We start from the raw sequence: 26,539 nt of genomic DNA, 5'->3' as shown, positions 1-26,539 counted from the left end.
CTGTTGTGGCAGAGATGCTAAAGCTTATCCAGTGTGTGCACAACTGCACAGCAAAACCTCCTCCTGTCCCTCCCGAGCACACTGCCAAGTTCAGCTGGGGCTGTCGGGAGCCTTGGCCAAGTCTCCCCATGAATAAGACCCATGCAATCCCTAAGTGAACGCAGTCGTCCAGCCTATGTTTCTTACATGTCCAAAATTTCTTAGGGGCTTTCTATAGGGACGATAAGCTCTGGCTCCTGGTGTTTTGGGGTCTGTTCCCCTGCGCTGTGAGCTGTGTTTATTCAACCAGGGCGTGCAATGCTGCTGGGGTGAGTTATTTCAGAGGAACAGATGCATTGTCCATTGCTGAGCTATTCCAGGAGCATGCCCATGTGCTTCCGTGCTCTGCTTCAGTGGGACTGCCCTACACAGAGTAGGTGCAAACTTCACCCCTGCGTCCGGGGTGCCTCGCTACTCCCGGTTCTGCCCACTGGCCACTGGCACTGGTGTGGGGTGGCCGGCGCAGGGGTGCTGTGGCTGGACCCGGGGAGGTTGGCTCTGGTTTGTCACCCCTGGGTGTGTGTGCAGCAGTGATGCTCTGACCCCGGCGCTCACCGTGCTGTTGCCGTGGAGATTGCGTGCACTGTTGCTAGGCAGCTGAAGCATCCTCGCTCGCACACTGCAATGCCACGAAATTCTCAACTTTCCTCATTCCTATCTCCCTTCTTTGATTTCACAGATATGACTCCTTTGGCTCTTATCCCGCTTCATTCAGTGGCACTGCTGCGATTTCTCTATGTTAACCCTATAAACCCTAAAAAGCCCACATGGCGTTGCAAATAGGATTTATGGCAGCGAATTCAGGGCTGAAGGAGTTAAAGTGGTTGGGGATAGACTACAGAGGAAATGATTTCTAGCAGATAAACTACTTAAAAATGTTCTGGCGTTCATGGAAGGGGAGGTTTGTGGCTGCAGTCTTTTGTTCCATCACTGATGGTTTATATGAATAAAAACACAGACTAAAATATCACTACAAGGTAAGAAAATCAGCTCGAATGGGCCTAATTAATCTCTCGGTTACGATATATACTTAGTTTTTTGGTATCCTCTGCTTGCGTTTAGTGATTTTTGATGTAGCATGTGAATGATAATTTAGCCGTGGAGCCTGTCGTGTAGAGTATTTGACTTATTTGGCTTGAATAATAAAGATATCAGCCTGTATTCTTGGAGTATACTGCATTAATCAGACTTGCAGGAATGATCACATGGTACTCTATCGCCTTTCCCTGTTAGCTGCTGCTTGTCAGCAGCTGGCTGAGCTGTAGGCTGCGGGCCAGTATCTGCATACCCTTTCTCTTCAGAATATTTCAAATATACTGTCTCGTCATTATGCATTTTGCTGCAGTTTGACAAACTAAATGGTCCTCCTGCACGTTAAGAAGATTATTTTAAATTTCAGAGCATTTGTGTAGTTACTAGGCCATGTATGCATTTGAAGAATTCAGGTAGGCTCTCTGTTTTGTACATCAGTGTGCTTGGTTTTTGTTCTCACCAGGTTTTTGCTGTGTAATGTCAGTCAGCTCTACAGTTAGTTCTTCAAATATGTGCAAATATTTCTTGTGTTTTAAAATCTCTACCCTATGCATGGGGAGAAGTGCTTGAACGGTAAGATGCAGGTGATGGTAGCTAACCGCATGATGAAGTGCAAAGCTGGGTAATTGATTATATCTTGCACAAATTTCATCGCTGTGCAGCCAGAAGCAGCGAGTACAGTGTAGTTATAAATATAAACCAGAAACTGTTCTGTTTAAAAGGGTCTTTACTATTTTTGGTTCCGGAGAATCTGACAGATGCTCCTTTGAGATAGAATACTGATTGTGATAGAGAAGAGAAAATTGATGCTTGGATTGTATATAGGATTATATTTTATGCTGCTGCAGAGTATACATGTCTGTTTTTCATAATCTTGTAGCTGCAGAATTCTGTATGAATTACATTTAAAATAACAATATGGTTAAGTTTGTTGGGGTTGGATTGTTGTTTGCAAACATTTGAGCAACTGTGATTGTTAGAGTATAAAATTAGCACCTTTTATTTGATATTGGTTCTGCTCAGTATTGCCTCTGCCCCCTCTCCTCCTCCATCCCCACCCCCAGTATAACTCCATCCTTATGCAAGTATTGAGGTCTCTTAAATCCGTAACAGATTTTTGAAGACATGAAACAGGATTTCTGCCTCACTAATAGTTTATTATTTTATCTGCAATAAAACAGTATTGGACTTGAAACAATTCTGGTCAGTAGTTGTGTGGTAGGAGGTGTCTCACTTTTTTTTTTTTTTTAATTTGGTTTGCTTAGTGTGTTCAATTTCTTATAACTCATGTTATAAAATTGTCGAGATAAAATGGTGACAATGTTGTAACAGCATTAGGGATCACCTCATGATATGTTTGTCTGAATGTCATTATTATGATGTGTCTTTAAAATACCCTTTCCTTTTAGACTCAGAAAAAGAGATTGGTTGACCAAGTATGTAACTGGAGGAGAGGATGGATTGTCTCTGTATGCACGATAAGCATTCTGTACCAAATATTTTCAAATTAAACTTTCTAACCTCAGACTAAATATTGCTAACATTATCTCTGCCTTTTGTGAAAGCATTTAATATGTTGGCAATATTTCCCTTATTTCATGTTTTGCTGATCAGTGGAAGTGAGCAGTGTCAAAAGCAGTAAAAGCAACTACAGGGCACCCCCCCTTCAAATGTCCTGATTCAGCCATAAAAGCTGAGGAGATAGATAGATACAGGCTGACGATGTATACTTCTCCTGTTGTGAAATGCAGTATGATGCTGTCTGAGGGAGAAGATTTTACTGGAAGACCAGATAATGCTGTGTAACTGTGGTTGTCACAGGGCTGTCAGGAGATGCTTGAAATCTTGACATCGCTGATTGTTGGCAGTAAATTAAGCTGCGAATGGGCCCCAAACTTACTGTGCCACTTACTGTGCCCGCAGAGTTATTTGTATTTCACTCAGTTGGTTGGGTCCTATTCTTAATAGAGTGAAACTCTCAATAAATCTACATGACAAGAAAAAAGGTGTTTTAAAAATTCTGTTTTAAAAGCCTTAGCTGTCTGTTAGTGGCTTTCCTAGACATCTTGGGCCTGGAAGACACCTACTTTTATGGCAAGAATGGTCAAATGCTGATTACATGCCCATTAGGCTTATTAAATTACTTGTTGTCCTCTCTTAGACTTGCTTTGAAAACAGTATTAACATTTGATGTGCAGACTGCTAGACCTTTTCTTTTACATTTTCTGCACTGGTAGGGCTGTGGTTTCTGCACAGCAGCATTTAAATAGCATTTATTTTATTAGGCATTTCAGTGGTGTTTTGTTAAGGTTGTATCTGCATGTTGATGGTCTTTTTATGGTATGATTTCTCTCATGCCTGTGGCTATGTTACATTTCGATGGGATCAAAACCTATCTTGCAAGATAAAGAAAAAAAAAAGGGTCTAGTTGAACAGCAGGGTGGAAATCTCAGTTCCATGGGCTCCTGGAAGCAAAGTTGATGTAGCAGTAGATGGCACTCTTCTCTGGACTAATGGCCCCTGATCCTTGGTGGCCCTATGCTCTTTACAGGTGCCACTTCCCATATGCATAAAATACAAGCTTGCACTCATCTGTCATCTTAACTTGGACCTGCAAGCAGATGCTCGCATGCATGTTGGAGAAGCATGGCTGTTTCCATCTTGCGGTGCACCTACGGGGCTTCAGTACCCAAGTATCTAGAGAAGTGGTGACCCCACTGGTGCCTGCTCATGCAAACCTGTGCATGTCATTTCTATATATGCTATTCTACATTCTTCTTTCTGCCTCCAGGCTGGGTCTTGAAGACCCGCAGGACTCCTTGGGCGGGCGGTGGGGGCTGTGGCACCCCAGCCCAATGCCGAGAGGCATCACTGCAGTCTGGCTGCCCAAGCTCCCCCGCAGTTTCAGTTTAATGCAGCCTTCTTCACTTCCCCAGCGAAACAGTGCTGGGGTATTTTTGTGAAGTGTTAAGCAGCCACTGGACCTCCCTGCAGGATTGTCTCACTTAAGGGCTGGATAAGTGACCCTGGTGTGCTGTTTGTGAAACACTTATGTGTAAAGCCCTTTGGGATGAAATACTACCCCTGTGGTTACTAGCTGGATGAGAGAGACTTAAGCCTCAGAAAAAATAAGGGGGTAAATCCATCGAATAATCTCATAGTTCCTTGCGTCAGCCAAGCTTGGTCTATCTTCCTCTTGGGAAGAACCTAATATCCCCTGAAACACTTCGATTCTTTTTAAAGCGAGGTTTAAGGAGCTAAGCCCCCTTCTCAGTTTATATAGGCTGCTGGTTTCTATGTGATACTATTTGAGTCCATTTTCTTACTGATTTGCTGCACCATCTTAATAAAACCCCAAAGCTCTTGTACATTTTGTTTATAACTGGAGGTAACATTGTTAGTCAGCCACGTTTTTATGATCTCCTGCTGACCGCACTGTCGTAAGGTGACTTTGCACATAAAGCTAACAGGAGGATGGTACACTTGGCCACAAGTGGTACTCCTCATTTAGTATCTTCGGTCCAGATTTAGCTCTCTAGCGGCAGAACACAAATGCATTTTCTTTTCTTTTGTTGCCATGCCTTTATCTTTCTGGGATATTACTTGGTATTCTTCGCAGTGAGCTAGTGTCTGTCTATTTCCGATACACCGCCCACCCAGGCATCGCAGTATTTTTAACTGCATCTTCTGTTCCCCCATCCACCAAGCAAAACTGAGAACGCTACAAGAGGGAAAACGAGTCTCTCAAAGTTAGCTGGCTATGAACAGAGGAAACAAAACCCCCTGGTGAATAGAAAGCAAAGTTCAAAATGAACGTAAAGCATTTGGGTACCATGGTGCACGTGGAACCTCTCACCTGCTGATCCCCAAAGCAGCAGCTGCAGTCAGGCGGTGCCTCCTGGCAGTAGGTGATCCCCTGTGTCTTTGAGCAAATGCAGGCATTGCGTTTGCCTTACCTATAAGCATTTCATAACTGAGTTTAACTGCAGAACTGGATCAGCATCCAGGAATTCTGATGCCCAAGCCTCTACTTTCACCACTGCCAAATGAAAACTGAATACCCCAAGTTAGTGACGAATTCTGGTTTTAATGTGATTCTGCAAATAAATTCCGATGGCAGGTGCCCATCAAACACCTTCTCTGACTTTGGCTGCAGCATCCACCGCATTATGGCCAACAGTTCAGATAGATACCTCCAGGGTATGTGGCGTGTTTATTAAAGAACAGTGTTAAGGGTGAGCATGATCATTTTGTAAAGGTGGACATGATATTAAAAGTTGAAGGCAGGTGGCTTTTCCTTCTCCCTCCTCCAAAGTAGTAGCAAGAAAGACATTGAGGTGCTGGAGTGTGTCCAGAGAAGGGTGACGAAGCTGGTGAGGGGTCTGGAGCACAAGTCTTATGAGGAGTGGCTGAGGGAACTGGGGTTGTTCAGTCTGGAGAAGAGGAGGCTGAGGGGAGACCTCATCGCTCTCTACAACTACCTGAAAGGAGGTTGTAGAGAGGTGGGTGCTGATCTCTTCTCCTAAGTGACAAATGTTAGGACAAGAGGAAATGGCCTCAAGTTGCACCAGGGGAGGTTTAGACTGGATATTAGGAAAAACTTCTTCACTGAAAGGGTTGTCAGACATTGGAACAGGCTGCCCAGGGAGGTGGTTGAGTCACCATCCCTGGAGGTTTTTAAAAGACATATGGATGAGGTGCTTAGGGACATGGTGGACTTAGTGGTGGACTTAGCAGGGTTAGGTTTACGGTTGGACTTGATGATCTTAAAAGTCTTTTCCAACCTAAACAATTCTATGATTCTATGATTCTAAGATGATGTATGGAAAGAACAAAAGGCTGATGCACCGAAGGGATGCAGGACTGTCTCCTGTGGCTTCTCCTGCTGAAAATTCCTAAGAAGGATGCCTCCTAAATATCCCTAATTATCAGAAGTGCAACTGCAGTCTGAATAGTCAAGCAACTTAAGGGAGCTGTAGTTGAGGCACTTGAAAGGATTTGTTTGTGTCATGAAGTGCTCTTTAAAAACAACAAAAAAAGATCTGCTGTTCTTTTCTATGAGAAATATGACCATATTGATGAGCAAGAGGCATCGGAGAGTTGCCAAAAAACTATTTCAGTTGCTGTAAGAGTGTAACTTTTGTGGAGAGGGGTAATGGAGTTACAGCACTACAGAGAAGTGGAACAAATTGTTGTTCCAAGTCGGTGACTCTGACCTCCCAGGTTAGATGGAGCAGCTGGTGAGAAACACACCAAATAGCGCAGTTAGTCTTTTCTGACAAGAAGGAAAAAGAATCAGGGAGTAATTGTTGCTGAAGTCAAAAGGTGTTCAAATGAAAGGGAGCAAACAAGATTAAAATGGAGAAAACCCAAGGATGGTATTTTTGGCAGACCAGAATTGGTTGCAATATCTCAGGCCCTTCTAACCTGCGTTGCTGAACTCACCGATTGCATTGTCATGTTCAAAATATCTTGTAGATGCTTAATAAATAACCACAAATGTGTGAACCTAAAAGCTTAAAGTGGGCAGCTCAGCTACAGCAGACAAGTGATGCTGCAGGCCTGCCGAGTCTCTGCTTGCTCAACGCTTGCTCTTCGATGGACTACGTCCACCAGCGAACCAGCTGGCTATGTGCCTCTCTTTTGCCCTTATGTGGATGCAGGGACATTGAATGCAAAGCTTGATCGAAATACATTGTTGGGACAGAAACTTTTGATTACACACAGGAATTGGCAAGTCTAGTTGTTCACGTTTCGAATGTGAATATTCCACACGATGCATCTCATCAGAGAAAACGCATGTGCCCAGGGGGGCCAAGATAGGGTTCCTGTAAGATCCGTAATTCCTTTTGCATCATTTTGCATCGACAGGACAAGAGGAAATGGACTCAAGTTGCGGCAGGAGAGGTTCAGGCTGGATATTAGGAAAAATTTCTTTACTGAGAGAGGGGTGAAGCACTGGAACAGGCTGCCCAGGGAAGTGGTGGAGTCACCATCACTGGAGGTGTTCAAGGAACGTGTGGAGGAGGCATTGTGGGACATGGTTTAGTGGGCATGGTGGGGTTGGTTGATGGTTGGACTTGATGATCTTACAGGTCTTTTCCAACCTTAGTGATTCTGTGATTCTGTGATTCTCCACTTAAGCGTTCACCCTTCAGTTTGTGACTGAGAGGCTAAATTTTCTGGGTTTGTTCTGAAACAAACGTGCTAAATTACAAAAGGAGAAAAAAGAACTAGTTTTGGGGTTTTGGGTTTTTTTGCTGAAGGTAGTTGCCTGAAATCTGCCCTTTGATATTTGAAATTGATTTTAGATACTTGGTTTTTGGACAGTTGTTATTTATCCACACAAGGCATACACCCTGAGGAAATGTTGCTTCCTGAAACAGCAGATTGAATCAAATGTTTTTGCTGACATATTTTCCCTGTGACAACTGACACTGCAGTTGCCACATATTTCAGGGGCTTGCCACCAATACAAACGAAGAGAAGGAGAGGAATACTTCTAAGGCAGTAATATTAGAATACTGTTGCTGGGAATGAAGATAAGCACATACTATTCTCATAGTGGCTATGTTGTAATATTTCTACCGAAGAGAAAAATATTTAGAGATGTGGGGTTAGGTTTGGCCAGATTTTGAGAGGAAAGTATTCGGGTGCCTGGGAGTATAATCTTATCCCAGGTATAAATATAAAAGGACATTTATCCCAGGATATTTATTGGACTAGAGGAGCTCCAGTGCATATGTCAGGAGGTAAATTCCAGCCACATTAAAATGAATGTAAATTGTGTGTGGGTGTGTATTTAGTGCTTGAAACATGGGGCTGTCTGTGGAAGTATGCAGTGCTCCCGTCGTTTCCCTGGTCCAACTGTACACCCTCAGAGCAACCATCTGACTGGTGCCAAAGACTCGGTTAGGATACCTGACATCTACTGCAGTGTAATTCATTTGCAAACCCAAGAAATTTCCTCTCTGTTCCCTTTGCTTTCTAGGCGTGGTAGCCTGTTTTTGCATTCTTCTGTTGTCTCTCTCATCTCCTATACATGTTTATGCCCCCCTCCCTTTTTTTAACCATCCTTGTAGTAATATTCACAAACAAGAAGTGGCTGCTGTTGTTTAATGAAGGTCCAGACACACTTTTCAGAACTGAAGCTAGTTATCAAGGCACATGGAAATTGATGTCAATTTTTAAAATGAAAACAAACACGTGAGTAAGGATGGCTTCTTTAAAGAACAGAATTTATGCTAATTTTTAAATCCACCTATGGGCATCCATTAGAGAAAGTCATTCACAGTCCTGCCTACCTCTTTTAAGCCTTAGTGTAAAGTCTATAAAGATTTGAAGCACTTTAGTTGAACTTTCCTGGAAAACAGCTGCTGCCCACTGCTTCTTACCTACACTGCCAGCTTCTTAGGGGTGGATGCTTGGATTTTGCTTTCCCGGTGTCTTCCAGAGATGCTGATTATCCCTGTCCCTGCCCTTAACTTCAGTCACAGGACGGCGTGGATGTCTGACTTCCCTCTTGCCTTTTCCTGCGCAGCAATGCCAAACAGATCAAATTGCTGGTCTTGCTAGCTCTGCTGTTCATGAGGTAGATAGAGGATATGGGGGCTTCTTCCTATGATACATTTTAGTCCTTAAAGGTCATCACTGTCTTTGAAGGGGAAAACTTTTTTTCCTACTTATTCTAGCATGAGTTGGGCTGGACTCCTGACCTTGTTCTCCTGGAAACTGGTTTGATTCCTGCAGGAATCAGGAGCACAGGGCTGGACAGGGTGACCCATGCCTCTCTCTTTTTGCACAGGAGGGAGGGTAGGATCTCACAACATCATCTGCTAGGAAAGGCTGACTACACATAGCATCAACTCAAACTCCATCCTCATAAACTTTATGTTCATCAACTGAAGGTGGAGAAGTTATGGTGCTTATGGGGGAAAAAAAACATTGGCAAGGAAGGTGATGCTTCATTACTAGAAGCACTTTTCATCTGAGGACCTCAGCATGCCTTTAAGGAATGAGCCGTTCACTCTCCCATTGAGATTTTGTGTGAGAAGAGGCAGAAACTAGGGACAGTTGCTCCCTGCCATTCCTACACAAGAGCCTGTGTCTAGAGCTGTATCTCAAACCTTCCTTTAGCTGTAAGATTTTTGCAAGCCTGATGCCTTGTGTCCTTGGAGGCTTTCTGGGTAAGATGTGTCCATTCACTTATCTCAGCTTGGGTTCATGCAACCTTGTGTGTTTTATATCAGCTGCTTGTAAAATGAGGCTAACCCCCCCATGATTTAAGTGGCTCGTGCTTCATGAAGGTTTGTTAAAACACACACAGAGAAAAAATAAGGAGCTGACAGTATAGTTGAAAAATCAAAGTTTGAAACAAATGTTGACGTTTCTTCATATTAATATGCTGCTTTATTAGCTCATGAGATTACACAGAAGTAAAATCAAATGCTTAGAGTTTCTTCCCTTTAAGGTGATATCTATAGTTGCAGATTCCTAGCTGACCAGCAGCTGGAGAGCTGCTTAGTGCCACCCAGGGGGGACTTGGGTTGAGTTTCATGCTTTGGACTGCATAGCACAGCTGGGTCTATCTCCTTTAGAAACCATTGCCGCCTCCTGCTAGAAACTAACATGGCTCAGGTAAGGTTATGAGAAGACAAATTTGTCCATTGGGTGTTTGCAGTATTACCTTTCAAAAGCAGTTGGTCTCTCTTCATTGTAGCTAATGTAGAGCAGGGGAAGGTGAGGAGAGTGAAAAGTCTGTGAAATAGCCCATTTCTTTCCATCTAGGTGCCATGAAAGCAAAGCTGAGCTCTGAAGAAGAGAGGAAGTGACCTGGGTGAGAGGAACATGGAGGAAAACTTTCCCGGGCAAAAGATGCGTGTAGCAGATGGAGTTGATATTGCAAAGTGCTGTGAAGTTTGGGGGGTAACGGTCCAGTAAAGGTGATTGCTAGACTGGGCTCGAGGCTGATGGCTGTGTTTTACAGACACAGAGTTGAAGGTTTGAATCTGAAATTGAATGAAAATAAAACTTTTCCAGCTCTTCTTTGGTGAAAATACACGCTTTGATACTCTCTATTGTAGTACGATTGTTTTGGTGTGGATCAGTCAGGCAGCGTGGTGTCCCTGTGTTGGTTCAGGCTATGAAGACTTAAATTAAAATTCAACTTTGCTTGATTCTGGATGACTTGGGGTGAAAAACTGTTCTTAAAATCACGCAGAATTAACTTTAAATCTGGATTGTCCACATCCTAGGCTAGTGTCTTACGCATTTAGCTACAGAGTATGAGAGATTGTGCTGTCTTTATGGGAAACCGATGTATTTCCATAAAACATGCTATTGCAGTGCTGTCACGGTCTAGGGATATAAATGAGGCAGTGTTTTTTGAGCCAATATATTTTATTCAACCAACTTCTATAATTGGTGAAAACAGGCAAGCTTATGATTACACAAGCCCTTTACAGATCTGAAATGGAAGTTTCAAACAAAGAAATTAAGAAAATATCAAAGCCACCCAGAAAAAGGATAATTATCTGAAGTAAAACTTCTGACTGTCTTTTCATTAAAGTATCAATTATTAGCAATGTTGTAAAGCCTCAGACTAATTTCCCATTAAATTTGTCTGTGGGAGAAAAGGAAAGAGGGGGAAAAAACAAGCTTGAAGGAAATAAAAGGAGAAAAAGACTGGTAAAAATTTAGGGAAAGAGATGATTGAAACTTTTGTTTCAGACTGAAGGAGAGTTTTGTATCAAAAAGCTTGTCCTTTCTTCTGACTGTAAGAACTGTTCCTGCAAACCTTGCCTCCACAGATCGTCTTTGCTTGATGAGACAGCATTTTTTGATGTCATTTCACGCTAACTGCATTTCGTGTAGTTAACACTGTTCTGCCCAGCTATCACAGCTTTGTTGCTGTTCAGCAAGGGGCTGTTTCTTATAAAGTTCTGTTAAAATGGAAGTAACAGATAAGACTCTTTTTGACATCCATTACAAATTATTTGAGATCAAAGTCACATTCTTCTTTTATTTGGGGAATGGAAATCTAAGAACCGTATTTCAAAAATCAAGAAAAATTCATTTTACACGGATCAGATTTTCACAGGAGCATGCATCTGCTCTGATTATTCCGGGGAGGAGGATCACCTGCATGCTATTTACGTAGAAAATTGTCCTTTGTCTTTAAAGGCTCACGTAGATGTGGAATATTTGAATTATTTGAATATTTGTGTTTGTTTTTCAGTGCTAAACAATGTGGAAATGTGATTCTAAACTTGTCTGTGTGTCTTGCAGAATGGAGGGAACAGGCAATATAAACCTAACATTGGAGAAGCTGCTATTATCTTAAATCTATGTTTTTTCAGTGCATCGTGTTGCAGGAAAATAAGACTGATAGATCAAGATTTCTTCCGCAGGAACACACTAAAACTGGCAAGCTACAACATCCCCTGTGTGTTTTTTTCATCATCAGTAAGATGTGTCAGTAAATGTTTGCAATTGACGGAGCAGTATAGGTAGGCAATGGTGGTCAAAGCCTTTTCAGAAGCACATAGAAGAGGGACAAAGTAAAGAAAAAATTCATTTGTAACCCAGAAGGTTGCTGTTAGAGCAAATGAAATGCATTTTGCTTGGGACCTTGTCACCAGAGAAAGAGATTCTTGCCTAGAGCCCGTGCCTGAGGTCACACACAGTTACAGTACTGCTTGGGCATAAAAAAATGCATGTCCCAGTTAAGCCAGATGATTGCACCATCCCTGTATGTTCTTTGAAAATAGAGAACACAGCCCAAGCTTCACCATGCTTTAAAGCAAGTAAGGCAGTCCGTTGAGTCAAATGTAGGCGTGCTATATGGTGCAACTGGACTGATCCCATTATGGTCTTGGGACATTTCCGTTGCAAGAGAAATAGCAAATGATTTAGGAATCCTAAGTACTTAGTAATACAAAGGGTGGGGAAAAGCCCACCACCATCTTTGGAAAAGGATCACCCTCAAAGCTTGAGGATGACACTTCAAAGACTGTATTGGCTTGTTAGACAAGATTATTGGTGCTAATAATAGGTAACTCATTCATGTCAATAGCTCCCCTATAGTCATTTTTAGCTACTCCATATAACTAATGGTATTTTCCAAATTCACTCAGACACAGCACAGGCTCATTAAACAAAGATAGGCCTTTATTTAAACTATTCATAAAGTGCAGTGTGAAAAGGAGGAGAGAGAAAACGTCCTGTTACAGAAGAAGGTGAAAATGAAGTACCCACAGGGTACAGCACATGTAAGGTAATTTTACATGAAAAAGTTGTCTGATTTGTTGTGGAAGATCATGACATTGCTGACAAAGATGTAACAACATCCTAGTTTTGAAGGTTGAAGTAAGAGAAAATCAATCCTGAAATACGATGGGATTTCCTAGCACCGAGACTTAGGAAGCGGAGGGGTTGTTCAGAAGGGGATGCCGTGCACTTGACATCGCCTCTGCAGTTGTGCTCCTTTCAGGTACGGTTTTCTGCCCCCAGAAAGGATCACATCTATACATGCGAGTGCACAGGCGCTGGGTGTCTGTGTGAGCTTAGTCCCTGCAGCTCCCCACGTCCCTTCTGAGCTCCAGCCACGCTTGTGTGACCCTGGGTCTACGTCAGGGTAACCTCGATTGCCAAATACTGGGGATTTCAGCTGGCTGCCATTGTGCACGTGGGCGAGGGGAGAGCAAGGGGTCAGATACGGACCTGTTTTCCCTGTAGATGCACCATTTGGCTTCTGAGGTCTGGAATGTGTTTTCCTTTGCTTTTTTGGTTTGTTCCATCTGAAGGATCTGAGGTCACTCTGGCTGGCCAGGGGATGCTGAGGATGGCAGCCCCAGCTCTGGCACGCAGGCAGGAGCCGGGCAGCTGCTGCCTTGCTCCCATGCACAAGGACTGCCACCTTTGGAGTACCACCAAGGTCAGGGAGCCCGCTGCACTTTTACTGCTTGGGGTTTTCCCCCCATCCCTTTCCCCAGTATGTGTTGTGATCCATGTACAGCACTCAGCTGGTCACACTTCGCCAAATTAAAGTTTCTGGTGCGTTCTTGGGACCCCCGAGGTTTTAAAATCCTTATCTGCAAATTGCATGTATGTATATTACACGTATGTAAATTAAAACAACTAATCTATGAACTCAGTCAGGTCTTTTAGCTGTTTCTCAGTACTTTAAAAGGATGATACAGAGCCTTTTGGTGGATACCATGAATAGAAACTTGCATTTTAAGAATGCATTTTGAGACACACATCCTGTTTTATACTTTACTGAGTCCATCTGGTAGAGGAGCTGTTAAGAAAATCCCATGCAAGGGAAGCAAAACTCTGCCATTGCGTTGCTACAGTGGAAAAATACACACCGTACTGCAGCTTTTTATACTCGTGGTATAAGATGATGACGAGCAGAAAGCGTATTTCAAGGGCTTTCTGTGCTGAGCAGATTACTTAAACCCAGATTCCTTCAGATGTCTGAGCTCAGCCATGGGAGCATTAAGTAAAAAAGTCAGAAACTTGACTAGGACTGCTCACTGAAACCATTATTAAACTGAAAAGAAGGCAATGAAGCAAGGATTAGATGTAGCTGGGTGTGGAAAATAGCTGTGGAAACAGGTGTTGCTTGTCACTTTGAGTTTTACTTCGATCTTCAAGCAAGCTGAGGCAAGTGGAGCCAGAGCTGGTGGACAAGCGAGGAGGTGCAGGTGCACTGACTTTGTGGAATCGCAGCCTCTCACACCGGTACTTGCTGCAGCTCCCAGAAATATGCGTCACTGGAAGCCATTCATCCAGGAACACAGGCTGGAGGAGTCGTCTGGTTTTTTGTAGTTGGTGTTTAGTGTGCAGACTCTAGTTTTCAATCCAAAATCTCTGTAACCTTGAAAGGGGATCAAATCTGACTGTGGCGGTTGTGCCAGAGAACTGAGGATTTGTCTCTAATGCTGCGATTTAGTGCAGATGCTGCCAGAAATGGTACATGTGTGCCTGCGGACACGGGGCGCGGTACCTGCCAGGAGCTCTGCCTGCTCCTCGCTGAGGACAGCCCTGCGTGAGGGCTGGAAGCTCTCATGGGGCGGGGGGGGTGTCTCCATTTAAACAAAAAGAGGCAGCAGAGCAGTGATGTGATTACAGCTTTGTGGGAATGGGGGGAAATTCGTGTCTCACAGCTGTGAGTAACTGGGATGAAACTGGTCTCCATTGCTGTCAGCAGGTTGCTTTCGCTGTGGTGTGTATCCTTCACGTCACGAGCGTGGCTGTGGGAGTCTGGCTTAGCACTCACACTCCTCCAAAAGATTTCCTCGCTGCCTCCATCCCATTGACGTAGGAACGTACAGCCAGCAGCCTGCCTCGACAGGGTGCCTTGGAGTCTCTGCAAGCCGCAGGAACTCCCCCTCTTTGCTTTGCACAAGGTGCTGGGGCATGTGCAGGATCAGTCCCATGGCTTTTCCCAGTCAGAGGTACTATGTAACAATAATTAAAATGAGCAGAGATGTTTTCATCCATAAACGTCAAAAGGAAGGGAGGTTACCTACCCGTGTGTTAAAGCTAGGGAAGTGGAGGTACAGGGTGTCCTAAATCCTGAGAGTGGCACTGATGAGCGAGATCCTGGCTCCAGTGGCCCTGCTGTTGTGGGTCTCTCTGGTCCAGGGATGCCTTCCCTCTGAATCATGACTGTATGTGTGCATAGATACATACACATACTTGCAAGTCTATATATTTTTGTGTGTGTATTTCTACATCGTGCTGTAAATGGAAGCTGTTTTCAGATTAAAATGAAAGTTTTGTATTATGTGAGCACTTTCCTTGAGCTTTCCTTGCTGGGGTTGTGAGAATAGAGGATGGAGGCAATGACACTTTGTTTTGATTTCTAGTCCGAGTTACTGTGTACAGGGATTCAAGTGTAGCTTCTAAACAGGAATTATTCATATTTGTCCGTTAGACTTGGCAAAAGGCTGCAGATTTGTTTACATACCAAAATTCAAATCTATTTGTCTGCTAAACTTAATGGCAGAATGTGTGGGCTTTTTATATACATATATATATAAAAAAATATATATATATTTATATTTATAGATAGACATGTTTAGGTAGAAAGCAAAAAAATGATTTTTTTGTTTTAGTACATGATTTTTAACAGGCAACAAAAAGGGGAACATGATTGTAAACTTGCAGTGTCAGATCAGAAGATACAAAACCCAGAGAAATAGGCATGTGAATACCACTGAGAAGGACTATCCAAAAAAAAAGCACATGCAAATTAATTTCAGTTGTTTTAAAGGTAAATATTGGATAAATGCTGTCTTTGTAATGGTAATCAAGATAGCGTTCATATGATAGTTAATAGTATCTCTGTTTTGATGAGAGGCACTAGAATCCCAGAACACTTTAAAGATGCTCATCAATTAAGACTCTGAGTTCTTGCAGAAGTGTTATAATTATCCCTACTTTGCAGTTAGTAGGAAAAATTAGGTTAAATGACATGCCAAATGTCAGATTCTGGATTAGATGTAGTGCAGGGAATAGGGATCATGACTCAGACCCTTACAACCCATAGTCTTAATTCAAATGTTTGAAACACAAAGACCTTGCCTTGTTGGGAATTCAGATTTGAGATCAGTCTTCAGAAGGCTGGTTGCCTTCTATTTTTAACTTTCTTCTGCAGTGGAAATTAGCCCCACTTTCAGTCATGAGAGGGTAAGCAGTGCTGTGGATGCAGTTGTGCAGATGTCTAAGATGGGCTTCATTTCCCCTAGCTCAGAATGTCTACATCTGACCTGGTCCCTGTAGGCTCCTTGTGTAATCAATGGAGAGAAAAAGCTGCTGCTAACGTGATTCATCTGACCTGTTTTAGCCGCCTACTTTAGGAGTAGATGAAGCATGCTCTCAAAACACTTTCATTTCTCCTGATTTTAAGGGAGTCTAAATGAAGAACTGAAGCTTAGAGGTTGTCTGGGCTGGGCAAGCTGAAGCAGAACTCAAGACTGTGTAAGTGGCTGTAACACGTCATCTGGCCCAAATTGTGGCTTACAGCAGTCTACCTCTTTTATAGTGGGGTTTTGCGTGTGGCACTTTCATTTTCTCATCATCTTTACTCCAGCTTCTGGATCCTGTTTTTTAACATCCATTAGCTTTAACTGCAGTTGTAGAGTACAAACATGGGAATGACCCAGGTATTGTCTCGTTGACTTGGGTGAGATTACAGTTTTGAATTTGGTTTATTGCTTGACCGCATCTTTTTATTTCAGTAAATGGAGTAAATAAGCTCCCTTGTAAAATGTGGTGTTAGTCAAGACAGAACTTGGCTTGTGATTGGGGTACAAGCAGAAAAATACAGAATGGCTTTGGTGTTGCTTGGGATGTTTCACACAGCTCTGATTGCACCTCTTCAAACAAGATCACCTACTGGTCTCTTGTAGTGAACATTTAGCAGTTCTGTTCTTCCTTTCTCTGATGCTTACCGCGTGCCCCAGGATGTTCTTGTTCCTCAAGTTTACTTCAAATTCTCCTTGAAATGTATTTCTAATGCAGTGCCTGTGGTGCTTACACAGCCCTCCGAAGACCACATTTACAGGGGTACCCTAAGCACTACTATGTCAATGTTCTCAGGTTAACTTATCCTAACTGATATTGCATGTCCCTATGTATTCATACTGACTATTTCTAAAAGCCCTCCCTGTATCCTAAGTTGTATGATGTGCCTTGTAGTTTGCCAGCATTTTTGTGCTTTGGCTCTATTTTGGACATGTAATAGCACCTAAAACACTGAAATGTCTGTACTGCAGTGTCACGGAGCTTTCCAAGGGAACGATGTATTTAAAAGTCAAAAGAGCTACCTGTGCCTGGGTAGTAAAACCTATCCAAATGAAGAAGACTCTGAAAATAGCTTCCTTCATGATTTACCTACCTGCCCATTGGGATGCTGGAGAAGTTGTGGAGAGAATTGCAGGGGATTTGAGAAGGTTCCAGATGTAGTGAACAACTGAAACATAGAAGTAGATAAGTCAAAGTGTATGCTGAGCTTCTCCTGGACTGTGACTTACATTGACAATCTGTAACTTTTGTTATCTTAGTTGGGTGTTATTGTCTATATGCTTTGAATCAACTAACTAACGAAGCTGGGAGAGCTGACATTTGGCTGAAACCACTTGTTTTTCCTAAGTGTTTTGTTTTAAATGTCATCCTAGACCAGCCTAGTTTCACTGGTGCAGTAGTTCCCAAACACTAAAAAAATTCCCTTCAAGAAAATAATCCCTGTGCTCCTGTTTACATCATCTTGTCAAAGTCTCAAACTGCTGCCTTTTGTGTAGAGTAGCTGGGAATCTTCCCCATGCGGTACTACTTTATTCCTGTACTGGGTCCAGTTTATAATTCATTAACCAGTGAAGTAACAGGGAATAATGAAAGCAAACAGCTTAAGCATGGAGCTTGAGCATGTCTCATGCTTTCTGAAAACTTGGGCAGATGGGCCCATTACATCCAGTTTAGATTTTAAATCCCTTCTCACAATGATAACTGATAACTTTTTGTTTTAAAAGTTGAGCTCCGGGAGAAGAAATCCCATATCCCTTCTTACATCTGACTAAGCTTTTGCATCTCACTACTCTGAGAGATGCTGCCATGCTTTTAAAAGGGCACATGAATATCCTAAGCCAATAGTTACAGCAACTGAGCTTATGCTGAACTGAGGGCTACAATTACGTACATGTAAGAGCTGATCTCTTCTTCCCCTGTTCTTGCCAGTTGCAGAGTGACTGAACTTGGCTGTTTACTGGGGCATGCTTCCAACTGTCCTATCAAATATTAAGCAGGTGAATATGTAAATAATTTTTAATGTTACTGTGCTAACATCTTTATTGCAGTTATAAGGCACTAGTTGCTGTCTCTCTTGTAGGAGTGGTTTGGGTTTTGGTATTTTTCTTTAATTTGGAAATGAATAGATAGTTCTGTTCTTGCCAACTATGGCATGCGAGAGAATGAACTTCACAGTGAAATTTGGCTATAATAAATCACATAATCTGTTTGACTTAGTTTTAAAGAAGGCAGTTGTTTAAAGCAGCTGGTTAAGTACACAGATGTTCTGGTTGAGGGCAATCCAATATTAAAATGACATAATGTGGCAACAAATTCTCATTTTAAAATGAATGGCTCACAAAAGAAATATTTCGTTAAGCACCCTGCCCTTAATTATAGTGGCAGATATTTTTCTTCTAGAAGCATGTGTTCAAAAGGTGCTGAACAACCAAGCCTTCTTTCTAGCAGAAAATGCTGTCTTGCAGTATCTTAAAAAAGAAAAGATGCATTCACTGTCTTGCTGGACTCATTTCCCCACTGTGAGATTGCTGCCTAAGTCTGCAAGTGAAATGGCAGTGGCTATGCAAAGAGATTTTATTCATTTACAGACATAAGAAGGGTTGTGAAGTCATGTAAGAAAAGAAAGCTGAAGGTAATGTACTTGTGTCAGCATCCTGCTCCTCTACAGAGGCCAGTAGAGTTGAATTCTTAAGCTGGGATGGAGACCAGCTGCCTCAGTGAGTTTCCTTGTGAAGACTGGGCTTTTGATTATAATATTTCAGTCATCTTCATGAATGCCTGCCCAGTGAAGCATGGAAGTGTTGGGCTTTCTCTCCCTGCTACAGAAGAGGAGGTCAACTTACGCAATTTCCTTGCACTTCATTTCTTCGAACTTGCACAGCTGCCTGCTTGGGACTGCAAAGTCCCTGGCCCTAGGGCCTGCCAGTTTTGGAAGCTTCTAAATGTCGTCTAATCTCATTTTTCATTTTTAAAAATACAAAGATCCTTGACTTTTTGCTTGCAGAGAAAATGGAGTTATTCCCAGTAAGTGAAATGTTGGTGCCATTATGTTTTCGGGGTGTAAGGTGGGAGAGAATGAGATGTAACTATTTCATATTCCTATAACAATAAAAAGAGGCATGGTGTCTCCAATTACACCAATTAAACCACTTAAACAGTAACTTTCCTTCTTATCACAACACCCCTGATTTATACAGGCCTGTTCTCTTCTGCAGCCTCCAGCATCAGGAGCTCTTTATAGCCTGCTCTGACAGTTCAAAGACCAGGGCAGTTTTGTATTGCCTTGTTCCCGAGGTGAGAGCTCCTCACAGAAGGCACCCAAGAGCCTGTGGGAAAAGGGAGGACTAGGGGCACCAGAGTAGTTAAACCTGTGGGAGTATAGTGCAAAGAGCGATTGTGGGTATTTTCCCATTGCCCAATTTGAAGCCATTACTGGAATAAAGATGCAGCAGCCTAGTCAGAAATAGAAGGTAGGTAGGTAAGTGGCATGAAAAGTTTAGTCTAGGACTACTTTTGAAAGTAGGAAACTACTCTGTCTTCTTCCATGGCCTCCTCTGTCTCAGCTTCTAAGGCTTCCTCCGGTGGTGCGGATCATTCTTTATCCCTCCCTGAGCCCTGCCAGCTGTCAGTTCATCACTTTTAGCCCCAGGGCTGTCATTTCTGCCTACCTTCCCTGCCCGTCAGCTATCTATCATTGACTCAAAAGTGCTAGTAAGACCCTTTGCAGCTGCCAGTGGGGGTGTGGTTGCCTGTGTATCCGTGTATCTGATGCTCCCTGGCAGCGTGGGACAGATAGGAGTCAACTAAGTTGAACTTAGTGTTTGCATTGGCGTGATCACAGTACTGGGATAAATTTTAACTGAGTTGTATGCACGGCACTTGAAGTCACACTTCTTGTTTGCAGGAGAGGCGCAGTGTTTGTCCTTCTGCCATCCTTGTCTGTGAAACAATTTGTCTTTCCTACACCGATGTGCGTCAGCCAGTGTTGTTTTGCTTAACTGGTCAAATTTTCTAGAATGTATCATCACAGAGAGCCCCCCTGCATCTCACATTATTGTAATCTTGCTGCCTGCTTGCATGGTCTTGGAGGCAATGATAAGAAGAGCCTTGTTCTAGCAGTGTTGTGTCTTGGCCCAGCCTTTGGAGAGCATGAGGCGTGTATGGCATGTAGGAGCTCTTCTCTGAGTTTGAAGAACTAAGGTAGAAAGTACTGATCCCAGTAACTTCAGCATTTTAGTGCAGAACATTGTCGGATTTATTCTGATTCCCACGCCTATTATAGAGACCTAGAGCCAGGATGGGTTTCAGAAAGGAGATGGTGGGATGTGGTGAGTGGATTGGGAGCAGGGCCTGGGGAGACCTGGGGTTTCTTCCTAGGTTTGTGCTAGCACTGGGGTGATTTGGGGCAAAACAGATTCACTGTCTGCAAACGGGGATAGTGAGACTCCCGTGGTGTAAACCTACTAAGGTTAAGACTCTTTTCTTTAGAAAACAGCTTCTACTTAGGCATTTTTCTTTTGGGTTGCCCCTCCTGGACAAAGTTGCTTGTATATTTACATGTCCCGTTCCTTTGTAATGTGACTTCCCAGCAAAGCCCACCTGTGGCAGGAGGTGAAGATGTACAGGCTTTAACACATTCATTCAGATTTAACTACCTTTCCAGGAAAATATTTAAAAGTACTTTCTTCAGATAAGAGGTTTTCTATTGCTAGATGTCTTGAAAATGAATGTGCTACCTCGAGGCAAATGCAGTGTCTTCTTACTCCTCAGAACACGGTTACTTTAAATCTTCTGCCTTTATTGAGAAAATTATTATCCTTGTTGAGGATTCCTCCATTAGTCTATCAGAGAGGCTGTTAGTTAGAGGAGTAGATGAGTCATGTGAAGCCTTGTGTCTCTTGGTGCATGTTTGCAAACCTAATTTTAGTCAGTCTACTCTATTCTGCTCTGCCAAAATTAGATAACGTTGTTACAGCTATGCGAGTGTTTAAATCAAAAAGTTTATCCAGATAAATATAATTAGGAAAACCAGTTCCCTTTAGCTGTATTCAGTCATGGATCACAAATACATCCATCTTTTTTTTTTTTACGAGGTTCCTAAATTTGGGGTTCTAAGGCTGTTCTCAGACCCATTGGCTTCAGCAGGCTTTGTAGCAAGTCCTTAACTATCCACATATCTAAATGTGTGTCTAACATTTCCTCTGCATCTTCCTGCTTAAAAGCAATTGTTACTAATACTACTGTATTCTGCCTGCAAATGCCCTCATGAGGCACAGCAGCAGTTTAGATAAAGATTTCCTGACTTGTCAGCAAATTGTCCTGTTTACTGCTAATTTTTGAGATTTCACATTGCCTCCATTATATTTGTATTTGAGTACCTCTTACACTAATGAATTTAACCCCTTTGTCCTTGGGAAGTAGGGGATTTGATCTTCGTTTTGCAAATCCTGCTAGTCTTGCTCTCCAGCTGATCAGGTGGCCTCCATGAACTCAGTGCTAGGCGAGAAGAGTTGGATTCAAATCAGAACATGGACCCCAGTTTAACAGAGAACTTGAGTGCATACTTCAATTCAAAGCATGTGCTTCAAAGCTTTTTGATAGCTTAGGGCTTAAACACGTCTTCAGTGGTTTATCAAACTGCATTTATCTAAGGTACAAAGTTAGTTTTCTGTTGGACAGTTCTGTTAACTTGGGGTCCTGCTCCATGAATCCGACCTGAAGATTATGCAACCCCGAAGATCGCTTGGTGAAGCTCACTGTAATGATGAGGTTAGGTGATGGAGGTTGGGTAAGCACACTTGCCTATCTAGATACTTGGTGGTATTTTGTATTTACTTTCAGAGCTGTGCATCTGCCACAGTCCAACAGTGTGCATAAAGAAACACCCATTTTGTTGCTGTGGTAAGTGAAAGAAAAGGGGGAATGGGAGACAGACAGAGGTGCCCATATGGTCACAAACTGAAGTGAATGTGGACTGGGACAGGAGCAGGACCTGATGTGAAACATCAACTAAACACAGCCGAAAAGGGAGAAAGAAACTGATAGCCTTTGCAAATTGACTATTAAATGCTACATCTGATGCCATTGCAAGAGGCTTTTTGCAGTATTAGTTACTTCTGATTAGATTTGTGAGATGTACTAGATGACAACAGTCTATTTAAACATCTATTCATATTCCTTCTCTAACATGTTTTAGAGTCCTGTGTGGATTATATTTGGTGTTGTGAGGACACATTCATACGGCCTCTGTTCTTTCTTCCTGGAACTCTTGTTCTGGTTTGCCAGCCATGGCACCTTGCTCCCAGGATCTCTTTGGCTTTTTGTCTGAAAAGGATGAGACGTGGAGTCTCTGGACTTGTGTCTCCCTGCAAATGCTCATGTTGGAGGAATGAACTAAACTCACAAAATCTTCTTTACAAGATGAGACTTCTTGCTCCTTCCCTTTCCTCCCAAACACATCATCTGCCCACCAGCACCGGTTATCTCAGAGCAAGGTGTACTGCCTAAGCGTGGAAGAGTGAGATAGCTCCAAACAGCAGTAAGTGAATGCAGTGGTTAAAGAGAAGGAACAAGACTGGGCTGTCTCCCTAGTGTGCAGCCTGCGTGGAGAACGTGTGACTCATGCTTTGGACACCCATTTCACACTTTCCTGCAGCTGTGCCGCATCTCACATGCCTAGAGAGCTGTGTTGCAGGGCTCCTCGCAGGTTGGGATCCCACAGTTGCAGCTGGTGTGACCAGCCATCCAGCATGGCTGGAGTGCAGGGTCATGGAGCAAGAGGAATGCTGTGGTGTGGTCCAGAAGGACACTTCTGCACTGGAAAGCATCCTAAAAATGTATCACCTAGCACCATCTTCATGCCAAAGAGCATCATCTTACTTCACGGTCAAGAGTGAATGTGGGATCTCATCCTCTGGGATAGCAAGGAGCTGGGGAAGGGAGGTTGAAACATTTCCCTCTTAGCCTTCTTGATCCATCAGACCTGCTGTCTCTTATCCCATGGGTTTTTCCCTTTCCTTCTGCTGCCAGCACCCTGCTGTGTGCCAAGGGAGGGAAGCATCCTTGCTTCCATGCATTGTACCTGTTGTCTGGGTAAACAGAGATTCACTGCTGCTGACACCAGTCCACAAGCCCTGCAGTCTGTTAAGAGTTTCATTTAAATAAACAAAGCATATTTTGAGTGGTACGCAATGTTTGGCGATGGTAGCAGAGAGCTCTAGCAGGTGTCTTTAAGGCCTCTAGAAATGAAACAGCAATCCCCAAGGGGAATATGCAGTGGGCCGGCTGCTTAGCTAATAGAAGTTGGCCAGCCTCCACTGGATTTGACCCAGGACAACTAGATTAACACAAAACCAAAAAAACCCACTTGTTTTCTTTCTAACAAACAGTGACCCCTTCTTTCTGTCTCTCAGCAATCTGTCTTGCCCCCTCTTGCTGCATCTTGCCCCATCTCCCTTCCCCTGATCTTACCTCTCTTCCCTCCATGCTGCAGGGAGCAAACCTACAAGAGTGCCAGTCGCTTGGCTGGAGTAACTCACGAACAGTTTTGCCTTCATGCCATGAGATATCCCAGGAAGCAAATGCTGCCTTTGGTTTTGCAAAAGGCCAGTGGAAAACTTGGAAGAGGCAGGGAACTTCTGTGGCATACGCATATAGCAGCTCAGTGCTGGGGCCAGCAACTTGCGTAGGAGAAGTTCTGGGATGGCACGGCAGGAGTGATCTTGTGAAGGTGGACTGCACGTGACATTATGAAGAGCTCGAGCAGCACAAGAGCCTGGAGCAGCTCTTTGGCACGCCTCGTTCCTGGACTGCATGTGCCAGCTGGGCACTTGCCTTCTGGTGGTGAGAGTGAAACTCCATCTACCAGTCCTAATGAAGGACCCGTCAGAGCTCTTCCAGGCACTAGTTGTGGCTGAACCCTCTTGCAGGTCCGTCAAGTGTATTGCTGGAAGAAGGGTGTCTCATAAGCCAGCAGAGAAGGCTTAGATGGGAGGGTATCGCCAGTCTGGTGTCGGCTGAGTTAAGAAATAAAAAGTAAATGCTTTATTCTCAGGATTTTTTTAATTGAATAAAAAAAATGAGCAGACAGTTAAAGACGACAGTTAAATGTGAAACAAACAGAGAAGGTAAAGGAATTAATTGAGAATTAAAATTGATCTTGAATAGTGTGTTTATAATTATTTGTATTTATCCTGTTGTCTCTGTTAGTGAGACTTTACCACAGAATCACAGAATGATAGGGGTTGGAAGGGACCTCTGGAGATCACCAAGTCCAACCCCCCCACCAGAGCAGGTTCACCTAGAGCAGACTGCACAGGAATGTGTCCAGGTGGGTTTTGAATATCTCCAGAGAAGGAGATGCCACAACCTCTCTGGGCAGCCTGTTCCACTGCTATACTACCCTCAAAGCAAAGAAGTTCCTCCTCATGTTTAGATGGAACTTCCTATGACCAGGTTTGTGCCCGTTACCTCTCGTCCTGTCACTGGGCACCACTGAAAAAACACTGGCCGCATCCTCCTGGCACCCACCCCTTAAGTATTTATAAGCATTAATAAGATGCCCCCTCAGTCTTCTCTTCTCCAGACTAAAAAGACCCAAGTCCCTCAGCCTTTCCTCATAAGAAAGATGTTCCAGTCCCCTAATCATCGTCGTAGCCCTTTGCTGTACCCTCTCCAGCAGCTCCCTGTCCTTCTTGAACTGGGGAGCCCAGAACTGGACACAGTACTCCAGATGTGGCCTCACCAGGGCAGAGCAGAGGGGGATATTAACGGCATAGTCAGCAGGCTTGTTTAAAATGAGGACTTTAAGCAAATAGCACTCTCTTTTATTTTAAAAGCGCTTTGAAATATGAAACACATCAGGAAAAGCAGGTCTTGGAAGAATTGTAGGCTGAGAAAGCCATTATTAGATTATTTTCTGCCTTCAGTGGATCTGATTACGTGATCATTACTTCGAACACTGTTTGGAAAAGGTGGGAGATGCTAGAGATGCAGTTTCTCCTTGAAGTCTTGCTATGGATGTTGAAATACTTCTGTAGCTACATGTCAATTCATGGCTGAGAAGCTTCAGAGGTTGAGAGAAGGTTCTTTACTTGGAACTTGGTTAGAAGCAGCATCAGGTGGCAAATTATGAATGAAATTGGAAATCAGTACCTTTGTAAATGTGAATTATGGAAATGAAATTAATATATAGGTCTCATTCTGAAACAAGAGAGAAAGCTTTTATCAAACATGTGCTGTTATTAAAACTAAGTAATACAGAAATTCACCTGGAGTGGAAAACCAATACAAGGCAGCCTAGTAGAAGGATTTAGGGATTGTTTTTTACCTTTGATAAGCCACAAATATGTAAAAGGTAATATATAACCTGTATTTTATATTTTTTAGTCTGAGAGCCTTTGTCAGTGTGTGCCACAGCTCATTGCTTGGCTGGATGAAGGTTTTTGTTTGCTTGTTTTGTATCTTTAAAAAAGAATTGTTCAAACCTACCTTCACTTAAGAATACTTTAGTCAGTGCTACATGCTGGATATTGAAGTTACAAAGAATGTCTGCTCACGGAGAAGGTGGAAGTCTGAAAGTAGTTTGCGTTGAAGTGTTAAACCACTGTTGCCTCTTCCTGCAGAAGTACAGAGAGGGCTGTATTCATTCCTATTAATTCGCTTGCATTGGATGAATAATGTGAATTCAAGATTTGGAAACTGAGTAGAATAAGCATAAAGGTTTTGGGGTTTTTTCCTGATGTTCTAATTATGAATAAAAAAGTAATCAAGGAGATCTGCTACCTCTAAAGCTGTGGAGGAGACCAAGCTTAGAGTCTGTCAGTTTGGTGTGATGGCAGATGATATTTAATCTCTATTTTGTAATATTTTTAAAGTTAATTTCTAGATAGCACTGAGGGGGTTATGTAAGGTTATTTTTGTATGCTGTGAATTAAAATTCAAATTTCCATCACTACACTGTGTGGCAAATCAAAACCAGAAAAAAAAATAATCTATGAAATGCAAAATGTACATCATTCACTTTTGCCTAAGTTAATTTAAAAATTAAAATTCTGAATAAAGGTATGTGTAATCTGTCTAATTGCTTATTGCATTTCGATACTAAATAATGTATTCTCCTGATCACCTAAGAAAGCACCAAGTTTCTTCTAACCAATAAGAACTTCCTTTGGGAAAATAGCTTTAAAAAGCACAAATGCAACCCAAAATGGAGACAGCAGAAGAAACCCTGTTTTAATTAATTTTACTGATTTAAACCATAATTAATATCAGTGATACAAATCAACTCGTGTACTTACTGCTTTAGGAAGAACAACCTGCAGGCCCACATGGAGATGAACCTGTGCTCAGAAGGAGCCTGGGCAGGGGGGAGGGAGGTGGTACCCCAGGCTGCAGCACCCGCCCCAGCTCACTGCATCTATGCAAGAATTTCTTGCTTCCAGGGAAGAGAAATAGCCAGGACAGAGATCTGCGGCGCAGATGCAAGGCAGCTTCCGCAGTGGTCGTAAAATCACGCTCTGAAGTCCCCTTATGAAACTAGCCTTTGCTTTTATTAGAAAGGTCTTAAAGTATCCCAAATTGGAAAGCAACACTTAGTTTTTAGTTGAAATAAAAGTTTTGTTATAGCCAAAAATGATGGTTTTGATTTGGT

General features: G+C 42.8%; 1 protein-coding gene across 4 annotated transcripts in view; it reads left to right on the top strand.

Annotated features, from left to right (window-relative positions):
- Positions 1–1,299: 1,299 nt before the first annotated feature.
- The window catches only part of EVL (Enah/Vasp-like), a 135,674-nt gene continuing 110,434 nt past the window's right edge, over positions 1,300–26,539 (top strand). For all 4 annotated transcript variants that reach the window (XM_059819281.1, XM_059819279.1, XM_059819280.1 and 1 more), the window contains exon 1: positions 1,300–1,484. In XM_059819281.1, coding sequence (XP_059675264.1) covers positions 1,462–1,484 — 23 coding nt within the window. In that variant the 5' untranslated portion in view covers positions 1,300–1,461. The remainder of the gene's footprint in view (positions 1,485–26,539) is intronic.

The sequence above is a fragment of the Gavia stellata genome, chromosome 7 (genome assembly GCF_030936135.1).
Source record: "Gavia stellata isolate bGavSte3 chromosome 7, bGavSte3.hap2, whole genome shotgun sequence".
Classification (NCBI taxonomy): Eukaryota; Metazoa; Chordata; class Aves; order Gaviiformes; family Gaviidae; genus Gavia; species Gavia stellata.
The sequence above is the reverse complement of the archived record's forward strand: the minus strand, read 5'-3'. Positions and strand labels throughout refer to the sequence as shown.